The sequence below is a fragment of the Phlebotomus argentipes genome, unplaced genomic scaffold (assembly GCF_947086385.1).
Source record: "Phlebotomus argentipes unplaced genomic scaffold, Phlebotomus argentipes genome assembly contig_42, whole genome shotgun sequence".
Taxonomy (NCBI): domain Eukaryota; kingdom Metazoa; phylum Arthropoda; class Insecta; order Diptera; family Psychodidae; genus Phlebotomus; species Phlebotomus argentipes.
This window is the reverse complement of record NW_026776171.1, coordinates 1742495-1757470: the sequence shown is the minus strand read 5'-3', so window position 1 is coordinate 1757470 and position 14976 is coordinate 1742495. Positions and strand designations below refer to the sequence as shown.

Here is a 14976-nt window from a genome sequence, read left to right as displayed (position 1 = left end):
TTCACCTTTTATTATATGAATTCCACGTTTCCCACCCCATTCGCGCAATTTATGTAACACTGGCACATTTTTTTCCCAACGCACACACCCTCCCACCCACCCCAAAAACCATATATACTCAAAGGCATCAAAGTGAGAGTATGTCAAAGAATTTTTATTCGCTTATCTCCCATTCTCTCCCTTGTTCGCTTGCTCTGGGGGTGAAAAAAGAACGTTGGGGAGACATTTTTCACGCGCGTTCGCTGGCAAAAGAAAATGCCATTTCCTATGGCTTTCGCGCGACAAATACAAGACTTGATTTCATATATAATTTCCGCACAGTTGGAAAAGCAATGAAAGAAGATATGAAGATTTGTAATTATGAAACTATTACTCAAATTGCACCCAATTCAATAAACACCCTTAGAGACATAATTATTGACACATGAATTGTTTCTTGAATGTCTCGGGAAAGCTGGTGTAATTTTCCCTTTTTTGTTTTCCAATAAATCTTTATGGGCCAGTAAAATTCACGTGATTCTCAAGCATTACTTTTTATTGCCTCCGAGAAAGCAAGATCCTGGATTTCTTTTATTGCTTTATCTTCTAATAATTCAATTCCATCAGTGTCAATGTATAATTTAGCACAGAGTTTGACTTCTGAATGCAAAATGCAATTCCACGGATAAATCGGAAACTATGAAAAGCTTAAATCGCAATTTTTCAGCAGAGCGAGTTGAAAATTTAGCGTTAATACAGTTAAGAAATTTGTCAAATTTACTTCAAAACCCTGAAAACGCATTCAAATCGTTCGTTAAAGTGCAAATATTGCTCTGTTTTTATTATTTTGTAAATATTTTAGTTGATTTTATTGAAATGTTTGACTAAAATATGGGAAAAATCATAGAAATTTGATTTTAAATAGTCTTTGAGCCGATTTTATTATAAACAAGTCCTAAAAATCAACTTTTCATATTTTACTTGAACTTTTCTTTACAGTTTTTAAATAAATTTTTTTTAAAGATCTGAGAAATATTCATTCAAAGTCTAAGAAACATTTTAGGATAATTCTAAAGACCTAAATTATTGTCTGAAAAGGCGTTTTATGCGTTTGACTGCAATTTTTATTCATTTTCCTTAGAACAATTATTGAATATTCGACTTTTCACTCGTAAAACATAACATTTTTTCCATTTGTGTTTTTTTAAATTAATAAAATTTTTGACTATGGTCTCATAAGAAACAGATTTCAAAATAAAAACCCTTTTAATAAATGACGAAAACTATGATAAATCGACTTTTCATAGTTTTTAATTCACCCGTCGAATTGTAAGGATAATTTTCAAGTGTGTGGTAGAATTCACCTTTTCAATATGGAGATGCCACAAGGGATGAATACTGTGTGGCAATCCTTTCAAAATCACACCCTCGTCGCCTTTTCACGGGCAACTCGTGCGAGGATTATTTGAAATTTGAAATTTTCCAGAAACATCCTGTCGCAGGAGCCGAACATGCGACACTCTTGTGACCAACACGAGCGTGAGAGGAGGTTGTGTGCAATTGTTACCCATGAAATCTGCAAAGGATCAAAAGCTTTCACAGTGAACTAAAATCCCTTCGCTCTCATATGTGCGACATAATCCCAAAGCATCCCTCTGGTGAATCACTATGAATAAATTGCGGCAGGGTCACTTGTAATTTTCCTGAAAACCCCCACATTAATTATGGGCGCAACAAGGAGTCTGTGGCAAATTAAAAAAAGGAGCTCTGAGGATAATGAGAACGTGTGTGTGTGTTTGGTAATTGGATGGTTTATTTGCGATGCGTGCATAATTCTTCGTGGGTCACCAGAAAGTCGTCTTCTGCATTTGATGTTTGCGTAATCAGAATTTTTGGGGTGTGTCTGAGGGGGTGAAACATAGAGACGGTATAAAACATTTTAATGCGCTTCCCTGCTTGCTGGCCGAATGGGGATAATGAACCGCTTTTCCCCACAGAAGGAATTGAATTATAGGGCAACATAATCTCCGGCAATTGCCTATTAATGGATATTTGCCATATATATTCTCAGTCGTATCCGCTTCAAATCTGCGAAATTGTTGTGAAAAGGGAAATTGTTGGCCGGGGCCAGAAACTGAGCAGCATATGTGGTACAATGGGGGGTCCTTTTCGTCATAAATGAAATAATGTAATTTGCCATAATTACTTTTGTACTACATGAAAACTTTAATGGTAATCGCGTTGGGACACGCAGTCGAAATGTTTTCCACATCGCGCATACCTTGCCACCCCCTTTTTCACGCTAATTGGTCCCTTCTCTTTCGGATTTCCCGCTCCTTTTGTCGCGCACGCTGAAAGGGAATCTCTTTATGATTATAAGATCAATTTTATTACACAATACGCCACTGACGATGTAGTCAAGTTCAATGTCATTTGATATACTCTGCTCTCTTGTGCTCCGGTTGCGATGGGGCGGCGGCGGAATCGGGAGGGGGTGGAGACTCTCTGCCTGGAGAAAGGTTGGGTGCAAACGACAGAATGGGGATGAGGGCTGATATAAGGAAAAGTTGCGGTGCTGAATTCCATCAAGTGGATGGTATTCCACAACTTTGGAGCTTCTCGAAGGTGGATTCGGATGAGAACAGATGTGAGTCGCTGCGGCGCTGGATTTCCACCAAGGGGGAGATATTACAGTCACAAGTGGTGCACAGCTAAGCTGAAGTGCTTAAGAAGTGGAAGTTTCTCAATTAAACTTTGAAAAATGCATCAAAGTAACTTTCTAGGTTATGTGATTAATTTAAAGCAAGACTTAGAACGAAAATAACCTTCAAAAATATCAATTATCACAATCAAAATGGAAACAATCTTATTTATTGGTAGAATTCAGCATTTTCAAACAATAAAGATCGCGAATTCAAGGTTTCAATGTTACGAAAATACAACATAACCTCAAAATTGTCATTCAGATTTAAGAAAAAACCTTAATTTTGAGCTGTAAAGAGAATTTCACCGGTTGAAAATACACAATTTCCATATTTTAAATTATTTGAATTATTTTTAAAAGCCTGTTTTTGAGGTTATGATCGGAACAATCCCAAGAAAAACAGGTAAAAAGCAGTCTTTTTCAAAATTATCAGTTGAGACCTTTTGAAATTTCCTAATCATAGTTGGTTATTTAGTTTTCAGACTAATAAAATAACATTTTTACTACAATTTCTTATCTTTTTAAATTCTGGAAGATTTAAAGAAACGCTAGAGAATCACATTATTCCCCTCTTGGTTTTGACACATGTCTGGCGGATCACTTTCTCAGAGGTCTGAGACTTTGATGGTTTTCAAAACCATCTCAGACAGCTAAAGCTAAATCTCGCGCCGCAGATTTGTATCTCCAGAATTTCCCTCGAGGATACGAAGAGCTAATCTCCAAAATATACATCCGCGTATCGGCTTTGCCGATGCGAAAGGGGATTAAATCCACCTTGAGATCCGTGGCGCCTCGTGGCGAAGCAACGGCTTCCACGTCTGGCTTGGCAGAGAGACGAAATGATTTCACGTTTGATGCTGTGCAGAGGGTCACGGTCTTTCATACATAAAACTCCCCCCAACATACCTTCAACCCCCCACCCTTTCAGTGCCATTTGGGTTCACTCACATGCACATTATGAACGATTCTCTGGGTTGTGTGGAATTGTTTCGTCGAGGAGCATCGTCTCCGAGATCATCTCTTTTGCCACCCCCTCGCCACCCCCCGAAATGCTTATTGTGAAAATTCCGTGGTGGATACAAAATCGAAATTCAATATCTTCTCTCCACTGTCCCCACTTGGAATCATCCCTTTCTCATGCAATTCCACATTACCCCCGAGCTTTGTATTTTATGCGTTATTGCCCCACAGAATGTATGAATGTCATTTTGATTTTATGTCATTTAATTTTCCACTCTCCATCGACCTTCCATTTGGGGGTGGAGGAGGAAAAGTTCACAAGACATCGCAAGATGCCAAGAGTGCGGAGACCTTTTTATGTAAATTTTATCTGAAATAATATGTATTCCTCTGGAATATTATAGCTTCAATTGGAAATCCTCTTGAGTGGAGCATTTGAGGGTGAAGAATGGCCAGCTAAATGAGAAACTGCAATTGTTGCTCATTCAAAAATTCATACCAAATTCCCCAATGGAAAGCGAACAATGCACAAAAAGAGTTCTTTCATTGAGGGTGAAAAAGAGAGGGAGAAATTGCTGGGATTTCTTTATCATCTTCTTGCTGCTGTTGAAGTTCAATATTCCATCATGCAGTGAAGAGATGATTGCGAGAAGGAAGATTGGCAATAATTCGTCATATTTCCGATTATATATTTCCCCTTTTGCAGAAATCACAGCGTGAAACCGCATTCATCGTGTCAATTTGATGCCTTTCTCTGTGATCAAATCTTTCTCACACGCTTAAAATTAGATTAAAGGCAGTTGAATGGAAAATAGATGAAGAGTCAACAGCTAGATTGTGACTAATTGGTGTGATTCTGGATCTATATCATATTTCCCACCCTTCACTTCTCCTTCCCCAATTTCCACTTGATTAAGTGTTGATGTGGATAAAGTTTCTGCAATGATGATCAAAGCATTTCACACTGACACGGCAAAATGTGGCACACACACATTGCGAATGGGCGGCATTTGAGGAATGATTTTCATCGTGATCGCAAATTCAAATGGGATATTTGGCTCGCCATCGAACAATGTGCCTCAAATCGAGCCATCATTTGAGTGTTTATGGTAAACAATGGGAGCACCAAGAGGGGCCACTGACAATTAGAATGTAATTACAGTGAAGAGATGTGTTCTGGTGGATGTGTTTTGCTCTTGGTTATGCTGGGGCTATTCTTGGGTATTTGAATGATGGTTTTGTGTGGATGCAGAGGAAAATTGCACGCCACAAATTGCCACCAACACAAATACACATTTTCAGATGGAGAGAGAAGAAGAAGAAAAGCCCCAGAGATGCTTCCTTTTGCCATTTTGCAAACAATGAATTTCCCACTGATTGTGGAGAATATTATACAAATCTCCGCTTTGCATGTTGATTACTCAAGTGCAATTACATTGAGGGACGCAATTGAAATGGTTTTCAGATGGTTTTCACTTGCTTCATAAATATTATTTTGCGGTTTGTTAATCCACAAAGATTCCATGTTTCCACAGTCGCACAACTGACAGACTTGAATGTTTTGGATTCTCTCAGCACAGCATAAAATTCATATTATTATAGCCTAAATCTGTAAACATATTTACCATATCATGTCGCATTGCAGACGGTAAACTGAAAAGTCGTTACAACTTTACTTTCATAACATATTTCAAAGAAGCTGTCAATATTGTGATATGAATGATGTTTTTAAGTAATATTTTTCCGGAAATTCTTCGACTTTTTCAACAATTTCATCCTATTTATTGGAAATTACATCCAAAGATATTTATTCTATGGAACTACATATTTCTCATCCACTAAAGCTCTTAAAAGAGCCTTGAGATTCAAGGGGTTGCTAATATAGATTTTAGGGAGAAGACTTGGAAAAGGAATTATATTCAATACATACTTTAAGAAACAGAGAATAAAAATCTGTATTTAAATGCAGAAATTAAAAGATTTCGTGAGAAAAATGTCTTTTATGGGCAGAAAATGGAATTTGAGGTTAAGTTTAAGAAGAATATTTAAACACTTTACGGTTTTTCTCTATTTTCTACTACAGATTTTCGTCAGCATTATTAAAGATTCGAGTTTTTATCGCAAAACCTTGCGTAAAACCGTAAATATTCGATTAAACGGCCAGAAACTGGGCGGCAAAAGGAATATTTCGCCCCAAAAGTACGCTTAAAAGAAGCCTCAAAGAAATGACTTTTTCTCTAATAAAAGCTACAAAAAGCGAAAAATTGCATGAACAATTCTTAATTCTTATGAATTGAAGTAAGAAAGTTGCGTAGACTTGTGAATGTCGACAATGCGCTTCTATTGGCCTTTCTTATGGGGAAGTGAAGTGTCTTGGAGAGTCAGAGGATTGAGAATAGGCGAGAACTTTCGTGGCGGAACTTAATGAAGTGAATCCAGCAATGGATGGAAATTGCGGAGGTCGCGATGGGAATTTTAATTACATTCGCCACTTTTGGTCTCCAAACAATAAATTACTTTGTCAATCCGAAATGAGAATTCTCCAGCGACAAATCCACAATGAGATTTATAATTGATGAATGCCATTCCGGTGTTGGTTGGGGTGAAATATTGCCGAAAAGCGCCAAGACTTCATCTTTTTCCCCACACCGCCAAAGGTGTCAAAATGTGTGAACGTGTCGTGAATACTGCAATTTTACACAGCGCCAAAAGACACAAATTACATGTCATGTCTCCGCAGAGAGACACTTTTCCAATATATCCGGTGACCACGGAGCTTTCCTGTGGAGCTTTTGTGCAAATTAAAAAATTCCTTTCAGCCACCACAACGCTGCCCAGAGCGATGAATATTCGAGTGCTAATGCGAAAATTGTGATTTCACCCCCCGGGAAAAGTGTGGGGAAGAACACGGAGTGAATAGATGAGAGGGCAATAAAGTTGCCTAAAGAGCTTATTACTTGTTTTCAATTTTTATACAGATATTTCACAATCCCGCCCCCTCTTCAGGTACAATCGGCCACCCTTTTTGTGACTACAACACAATTTTCCAGACACCTTTTTTCGCCACTTTCTTCCTCATACTTCACGGGGGCAAAAAAAACCCTTGATGGCAAAGCATGTTTGCGACGCAAAGGAAGTGAATTTATGTAGAGTTCGGATCAATCCATTTTTCCCCAGCCATTCGATGTGTCCTCAGTGATTTTGTGAGCAGAAGAAAAGCAGGGGAAAAACTTCATCATTGACCAATTTCATGGCTTCTGGCAACTCAATATCTCATGTTCAATTTGCCATCAATCATTAAATTTCATTTACTCCCTCATTGAAATTCACCTATTTTGTACGACGCTTATCCAAGAGTCTTTACAACTTTCACCACAACCACTCAATAAGATTTTTCATCCTTTTCCACCTACATTCGGGCCATCGTGGCCCCAACACGTGGATCAGGTGGGGTTAACACACGTCTGAGTTGATGCAAAAGTGGCATTTTCTTGATAAATAATTGAGATGAAATTTCTAAACTTCCAAACCACCATCAAATCATGAGATTTCATAACAAATTGAGTTAAATTTCATATAAATGTCGTGTAAAAATTAATAAATATTTGAGTTGAAAATCGATGGATAAATAGAAAATTTGTATTTTATATTATAAACATATTAATTCTTGATTTTCAGAATTTTGCTAAGATATTTTAAGATTTATAATGAATTTTCATAAATATTTATCATATTTTTCAATTTTTCACTCAAAAACTTTAAACAAAAATTAATGTAAAGTATGAAAAGTTGATTTTTTCGATCTTATTTGAATAAAATGCACTCGAAAACTACTTAAAGTCGACTTTGAAAAATAATATTTTCAGTTTTTCAATTAAATTTGCCATATTTTAGTAAAAAATTTCAATAAATATTGATAAAATCAATTTAGCAATCTTAGCATTTCAGTTGTAAGGTGAAAAAAGGACGATGCAATGAAACATTTTGATAAATCTTGATTGAATCTATAAAAATCAGCCATTTTTGCAACTCTGTTGCAGCGTCACGCGAGTCTTTGGCGTTCAATATCACTTTTCGCGCGCGCGGAAAACGATGGAGGAAAAAAGCCAAGAGGGAAATTTATTCAAAGGATTCGAACCCCCAAACGACTAACCCTCGACGCTGGCACAAAAATTCATACATGTATGAAAAGGGTAAAGCGTGGTTGATAATAATTTAACAGCTCCGGTAATATATTCATATTTTATTGCGGTGTCACGTTTTTTCTTCTCTCCCTTCCGACATACTCTCCACGCAAAGGTGGCAGGAAGTCGCAGGAGTGGCCCAGAAGAAGACGATAAAAAGATTATATTGTTCCACGGCGAGATACCCAGGGAAAATCTCTTGTGTGGGATTTCGCCATTCTGCTCGATATTCGATGTTTTCTCCGCCTTTTTTTTCTTCTTCTCCACAACGCCATCAGCGCGTCTCCTCAAGAGAAAGAGAGAGAAAGACGTGAGCTCCACAGACGCCAATCTAAGTAATAATAAATGACTTTATGTATTTTAGAAAACCACTTTACCTCAATATTTCGATGTTGATTTCGTCACAAGAGCGCCGGGGATTTGAAGAAGGGGAAAAGGGGGCGATCCTTGCTGCCGCCGAAGGGCGATATTGGATCAGGCATTGACGCAATGGGAGTCTTTGTGGATAATTAAATGTGCGTGTGGGAAAATTTTCAGTATGAGCCAATAAAATCCAATGGATAGAAATTGAAAAATTGGTCGGATTACATTTCCAATTCATGAAAATCACTGAAAATCCAACTTTGAGGGTTGCCTTTAGGTGATGAATGTGCGGGAGTGTAGGGGAAGGCGGGCGTGTTGTGGAAATGTGGATAAAGTGTCTAATTGATGCGAATCTGGCGGGAAATGCTGCGAAGGTTCTCCAATGATCTCGACAGCAGATTTATCTCTAAAGTGAAAAAGCTCCGCCTGAGCGCACACATGGCTCATCTCGGCTACTCCAAGGGGGAGATAATGTGCCCTAAAACTGCTCACTTTTCAATCACACTTCCACAATATCTGAAATTCTCAATTCTTCCTATAGGCAGTGCTTAAAACACATGTTTTCCTTATTTTATTCGTATTTCTTTGACATAACCTCAAATTCGAAAACTTAAAACTTACAGAAAAACAGAATTTATGAGATATTTGAAGATTTCAGTGGATATTTTGATGAGATTCAATTTTCTATCGCTATTTTGGATGCATTTTGGCACATAACCTCAAAATTATCCTGAAATATCTAAAAGATTTCTGTTCAGAAGCTTTTAAAGGAGAAACTGGTCGTGAAATTTGCTATTTTAGAGTAAGAAATCAATCAAACACCTTTAAAATAGACAATTTTTGGACCTGAAACAATATTTTTGAGGTTATGATCACTCTTAGTGTATTTAACACAGTTTAAAATTGAAATATTTTGATCTCTTCATCAGATTTCCTTATTTAGACTGCAGAATCAATAATTTTCTCCCTAATTCCTTCACATAACCTAGAATAAATGTGAAAAACAATCATTTTTCGTTCAATCGTTGTGAAAAAATTCAAAACTGTGTTGTGATTTGTGTGGAAATCTCCTCCTTGCCCTAGAATCCAATCGCCCTGGGTCGGGAAGGAGTTTCAAGTGCACCCCGACGCCCCATTAGGCGAGTGTGGAGCGAGATGGGAATGTTGTAACATTATTCCATTATTCCCTCGGGTGATGAATCATCGCACTTTGGCTCTTGTCGGGGCATCGATTTTTCCACACAGCATCGCATCTCCGGTTCTATTTCCAGGCTGGATTCTTTAATCTTTAATTTAATTGACTGGGAGAAATCGGGAGATTCGCTTGGAAAATTCGACACTCCGACGTCACACGCGAGGGTGAAATATTTTTAGCCCTTATTGAGATTGCGATGCGCCTTCACCTGATTCCCCCGATGCTTCTGGGCTGTGGCGATAAATTATGTTTCAAGTGCATAGGTCAGGGTTGACTTGAGCGTCGAGAGGAGGAAAAGATCAAGTGGGAGAGACGGTCTAATTGACAGGCTCCTTGTTTGAGCTCCGCACACTTCGCCCCCACCCCCGTCGGCTCACGTGGGGCTAAGCCGAAGGGGGCGGCAGGGGTGTTTGTCTGGCAAAAATTGAATTCGACGATGAGGAATAATTTGGTGAGTGCCGGACTCTTTTGCACTCCACTTTCCGGTCACTGAACTTCAATATTTGGCAAGTTGAGTAATTCAGTAAATCAACCACTGTCACTTCCTCCAAGGGGGAGATATTGCTCACACTCTCCCTCATTTCTCATCATATTAGCGAACTTGTTCAGGATTTCCTGTAATTCTTCACTTATGAACAATTTATACTCATGATTTTCTAGGTTATGTAACCAATTGAAGTCGAACTTGGTGATAAAATAGCATTCTAACGATTCTATAGCCTTAATTCTAGACTAGATCACTTTACTGAACCTTTAGAGTTGAGAAATAATGGAAATGGGCTAACATAACCTCAAAATAAAGCATTTTGGTACATTTTCTTGTAATTTTGAGATCGTAAATCAGCAATTTTGAGTCTATTAGTTCAATAAATAAAGAAAAATGTTTCTAACCTTGTTCTCAAACTGTTTTAAAAGAATTTTTTAATGATTTCTTAATGTTTTTTTTGAGGTTATGTTCATAAAGATGTTCAAAAGTGATTAAAGATTGATTATTAGTGAAATATCAAGTGGAAACTCGACAGACTCACTGATTAAGAGATGATTAAGTGTTTTGCACACAAATTGTGTCACATTATCTCCCCCTTGACTTCCTCCGAAGGTGGAAATTTGCCCCTGACATTTGAGTGCGCAGCAAAAGGATCAATAAGATGCAAGAGGAAATCACTATTTATGGCATGTGACATAAAATTAATTTGCAAGTGTTCGAGCGACTCTTCGACTTACGCTTCGGATAAGAGATTGTGTTGTGGGCATAGAATTTATACCTTGTTAAGTAGGATTAATGGATGCAATGGACCTTCAGCATTTCCATATATTGATTCAAGGGCTTCTGGTCGAATGCGAATCCACGTTGGCAAACAGGGTGTTAAATTGCATTACACTAAATATATATATGAGGTTATAATCAAACATGATTCATTGGAAAGTTGTTTTTCATCGCCAAAGCCTCTCAAGTATGAAATATTGTGTTGTGTTGCATAGTTTTGGGTGGGAAAATTAATCTTGCAAGAGCGTAGAATTTTATCCCTTTTGGCATCACATGAAAATGCATTGGGCGCTTTTTGTTGATGCAAAACCAAAGCCATACAAGTTAATTCACCATTTCTGTGTGGCTTTTTGCAAAATAGCAAACCTCATGAATATTCAAACGCATCCTATAATATTGTGGCACTCCAGCGCATATAATTTGCATGCCTTTCACCCCCCACTGTTCCTCTGTTTCTATGTCATATTCCACCCCGCGGAGCGTCAACCCCTTCCGGAAAGGGGAGCTAAATGCCAAACTGGGAGTTTTAGTAATTCGTCTCTCTTTCTCTCTGGCATTCCAGCTCAGCCAAGACGTCGGTTATGTCCTGTACTCGGCGCTCGGCTCCTTCTACATCCCCAGCTGCATCATGGTGTTCGTGTACATCAGGATCTACTATGCGGCCAAGAGGCGAGCGCGACGCGGCATCAAGAAGCCGTCGCGCAATTCTGATGAACAAGTATTTGAGGACGCGAGTCGAAGGAATGCGGCGATTAGCATTTAATTGAATCTCCTTTCTCTCTCCGCAGACGACCAACTTCATCTCTTCAGTCACTTACAACACACGTCCAATGCCAACAGTGCCTGAATGCTCTTCCCCCCATCTGATCGCCACGATCGAGTCCCACCAGCCCAGCGGGGACAAGCAGATCCCCGTGGTGACGTGCGATCTCGCCTCCGAGTCCTCCAACAAGGACACCACCAGCCTGGCGGACGCGGAGAACCAGCTGGGCGACGCGGGGGCGCTGCGAGAGCCCTCCACCATCCACCTGCAAGTTCTTCCCATGATCAGGCACACCACCAACGGCATGAGCGCCATCGCGCTGCAATCCACCGCCCCCATGCGCTGCCGCGCCTTCTCCGTCGGCATCGACTCGGACATGGTCAGCGAGTTCGATCCCTCCAGCTCGGACTCCGGCGTGGCCAGTCGCTGCTCCTCCGTGAAGCCCTCCAAGTTCCGCCTCTTCCATCCCATCTTCGGCCGTCGCTATCCGCTGCGCACGGACGTGAGCGCCGTGCAGAATGCCACGGAGCTGGAGCCCGTGATCACGAAAGGGGAGAAGAAGCGCGATCCGGAGAAGGAGAAGCGCCGCCTGGCGCGCAAGAAGGAGAAGCGCGCCACACTGATTCTCGGCCTGATCATGGGCTGCTTCATCGCCTGCTGGCTGCCCTTCTTCTTCCTCTACATCCTCATTCCCACCTGCGACAGGTGCAAGATACCAGACACCGCCTTCGCCATCGCCTTCTGGCTCGGCTACATGAACTCAGCTTTCAATCCTGTCATCTACACCATCTTCAACAAAGACTTCCGACGCGCCTTCCGCCGCATCCTCTTCAAATAGCGCTAGGCCGACCACTTCCCAATACTGTGTCTTAAGCATATACATTTGTGCATCTCCGAATTTTACCCGCGCGTTTTTTAGACGACGAACAGAAGAAGAAAAACACACCGTATTTTCGTCATTTACTTTCTTACAACGGCAGAGACTATTTGCAACATCTGCAAACGGACAGTGGGCATTTTTCTTAGTATTTTACTGACCTTCTGAAACAAGAACTTCGAATTTCACGTTCCTAGAACAATATACTAATATATATTGATGAATTGTGACACTCTGAGCTGTATTTTGAATGATAGAGCGTGACTCAAAAGTGACTCCCTGTAGATCAGTATAGTCCTTAGGTTGATCCTGAGCTGTATAAAAAGAAAAAAAAAACTACCGTGAAGTTATAATATTGTGTAACCGTACCTTAAAATGTACAAACCAATCAGATAGAGAAAATTACTGGCAATTTATGATGTGTGAAACCTCGTTGAGTATAGCTAATATCCCAAAATTTGATGTATGAAAAACACACCCTGAAAAGCTCTCACACTTTTCAAAGGGGGTCTTTTTTTGTAAAAAAAAAGAAAGAAAAAGAGGAGGAAAAACATGAACAACTGATAAGAATATGAGAGAAATTCTATCAAATAAACTCTAAACTATGAGATGAAAGGAGACTTTTTGCTATAGTTGTCCATTAAAGAGCTTTAAGCTGCGAATCAAGGGGGAGATTGAAAGGATTCACTGAATTTTCATTGATTTATATGTTTTGTGGCAAATTTAGTGAATATTTTACATTTAATTACATAAATTCTCATGCTTAAGTTGGAAAGATTGCTAAATATTGGCAAAATTAAGCATTTTTATACACTATAAATGCTTTTCGGTGACCTTATAAGACCAAGAAAAGCTGCAAAGTGTGTTAAGGACTAACATAACCTCAAAAATATAAATGTAGACAAGGAAAATGTTTATTCACATAACTTTCTGGGTGATTTTGAGTTTATTGGCAAACTTTATCAGTTAGTTTTGCTTTAGAAAGCTTCTAAATGAAGTCTTTGAACATTTATTAGTGATATTTTTAGGTTATGTTCATAATGATACTCTAAATTGTGCTAAAGTCTAACATAACCTCAAAATTAATAGTTTAAGCTTGGAAAATGATTATTTATTTAACGATCTAAACAAATTTGCGTACATTTGACAAATATTAACAACCAAAGAAGCTGTTTTAAGTGGATTCTTAGAGGAAAAAAAAGTAAAGCGTGTAAATTTAGAGCGCAATATCTCCCCCTTGGTGAGAATGTAAATTGAAGTATTGCAAAGGTGTTTATATAATCTCACATATGAGCATCTTTGGGATCTCAATTCAATTCTGGAGGAATAATGGCAAATTGAAATTAGATTTCCCCCACAAAGGTGCCTTCGAAGTCCTTTTGCTGGATCCCCAAAATTACGTCCGCATTTCAATATCTGCCATTCTCTCTAAGAGCAATTCGAGGCGAGAGAAAGTCAACAACTGTATGACAAGAAAATTAGATGTATTGAATGTGAACCTAATTGTCCTCAAACAAGGGGGTTGGGGGGGGGGGGTGGGTGGGGGTGGCTTTGTGTGACTGTCTGTTTGTCCATGGAATAGGTAAACAATTTAAATTACATTTCTGAAAATTGTATGAAGAGGTCTCTTGTGTGGGGGCCATAATGTTTGGGCGAATATTCAAAATGAAATTAGTTTCCAGTTGAAGAGCTTTTGCCAATGACGCCAATGAAATCTTGGAGGGATAGTTTTGTGTGTGTATGAAAGCCACCCCCCATATTTCGGGAGGGGTTGGCAGAAATGTCTTGATTCAATTTTAATTGTTTCGCAACAGGTAAATATGTACATGGAGAAAGTTTCTGGGCGTCAAGCTTTTCTCTTCTCACCTTTTCGTGACTCCGTTCGAAAATTTCGCCCAGGCATTTTCCTCTGGGCTGAAGAACTTTTCTTCCCATAGGGTTGAGAGAAGTGTTGAGAATTGGCGGGAAATCCGGAGTGAAATTTCCTCGCTCTGGACGTGCCGCAACTGTAACAACTCCCAGTGATCCATGACAAAGAGAGCTTTACACAAAAGCTCCATATACGCCAAATTGATCGAAAACTCTTGTATTCTTTCAAGTATATATTTGCTATTGTGTCATAAATCATAAATCAGTCATTCTCTTTTTCCATCGAATGTTTTTATTCCCTTCAAAGTGCTCCAAAGCATGATACATTTTGCCTGCTGATCTCTTTTCCTTTTTGTCCTTTCTCCAGACAAGTTTATTCACTACAACACAGCAAGTTGCAGAGGAGAATAATAAAAAGTTCGCTCCAAATACCATTTATGCTTTGGCACATTGAGAGGCAAACACAGCAGATCGTCTGTCGGAAAATGCTGATGGTTTTGCGATGGGTAAATATTTTCGAGGAAATTCTTACTGCAATAGTTGATGGCAACAGGAAATACCAAAATGCTTAATTTGCTTCCCCATCTCAAAGAAAAACACATAAACTCAGTGTGACGAATTGCAGTGAATTAGCATTTGGACTTGACTCAAGATTAGATGCCTTAAAAGTAATCCGATACTTAAAAGCTTTCTCATCCTAATGTGTGGTAATTTATTCTCACTCTCTCAGGCACAACTTTTGCATGCAAACCCAAAAGCACTTTTCACACCCACTTCTCCAGGGTGGAAAAAGGGACGAAAACTCGCGTGTGACA

The 14976-nt window shown here is 39.2% G+C and overlaps 1 protein-coding gene across 3 annotated transcripts in view; it reads left to right on the top strand.

Annotated features, from left to right (window-relative positions):
• The window catches only part of LOC132257126 (alpha-2C adrenergic receptor-like), a 32258-nt gene extending 19300 nt beyond the window's left edge, over nt 1-12958 (top strand). For all 3 annotated transcript variants that reach the window (XM_059753899.1, XM_059753900.1, XM_059753898.1), the window contains exons 4-5: nt 11215-11370; nt 11441-12958. In XM_059753899.1, coding sequence (XP_059609882.1) covers nt 11215-11370; nt 11441-12253 — 969 coding nt within the window. In that variant the 3' untranslated portion in view covers nt 12254-12958. The remainder of the gene's footprint in view (nt 1-11214; nt 11371-11440) is intronic.
• The last annotated feature ends 2018 nt before the right edge of the window (nt 12959-14976 follow it).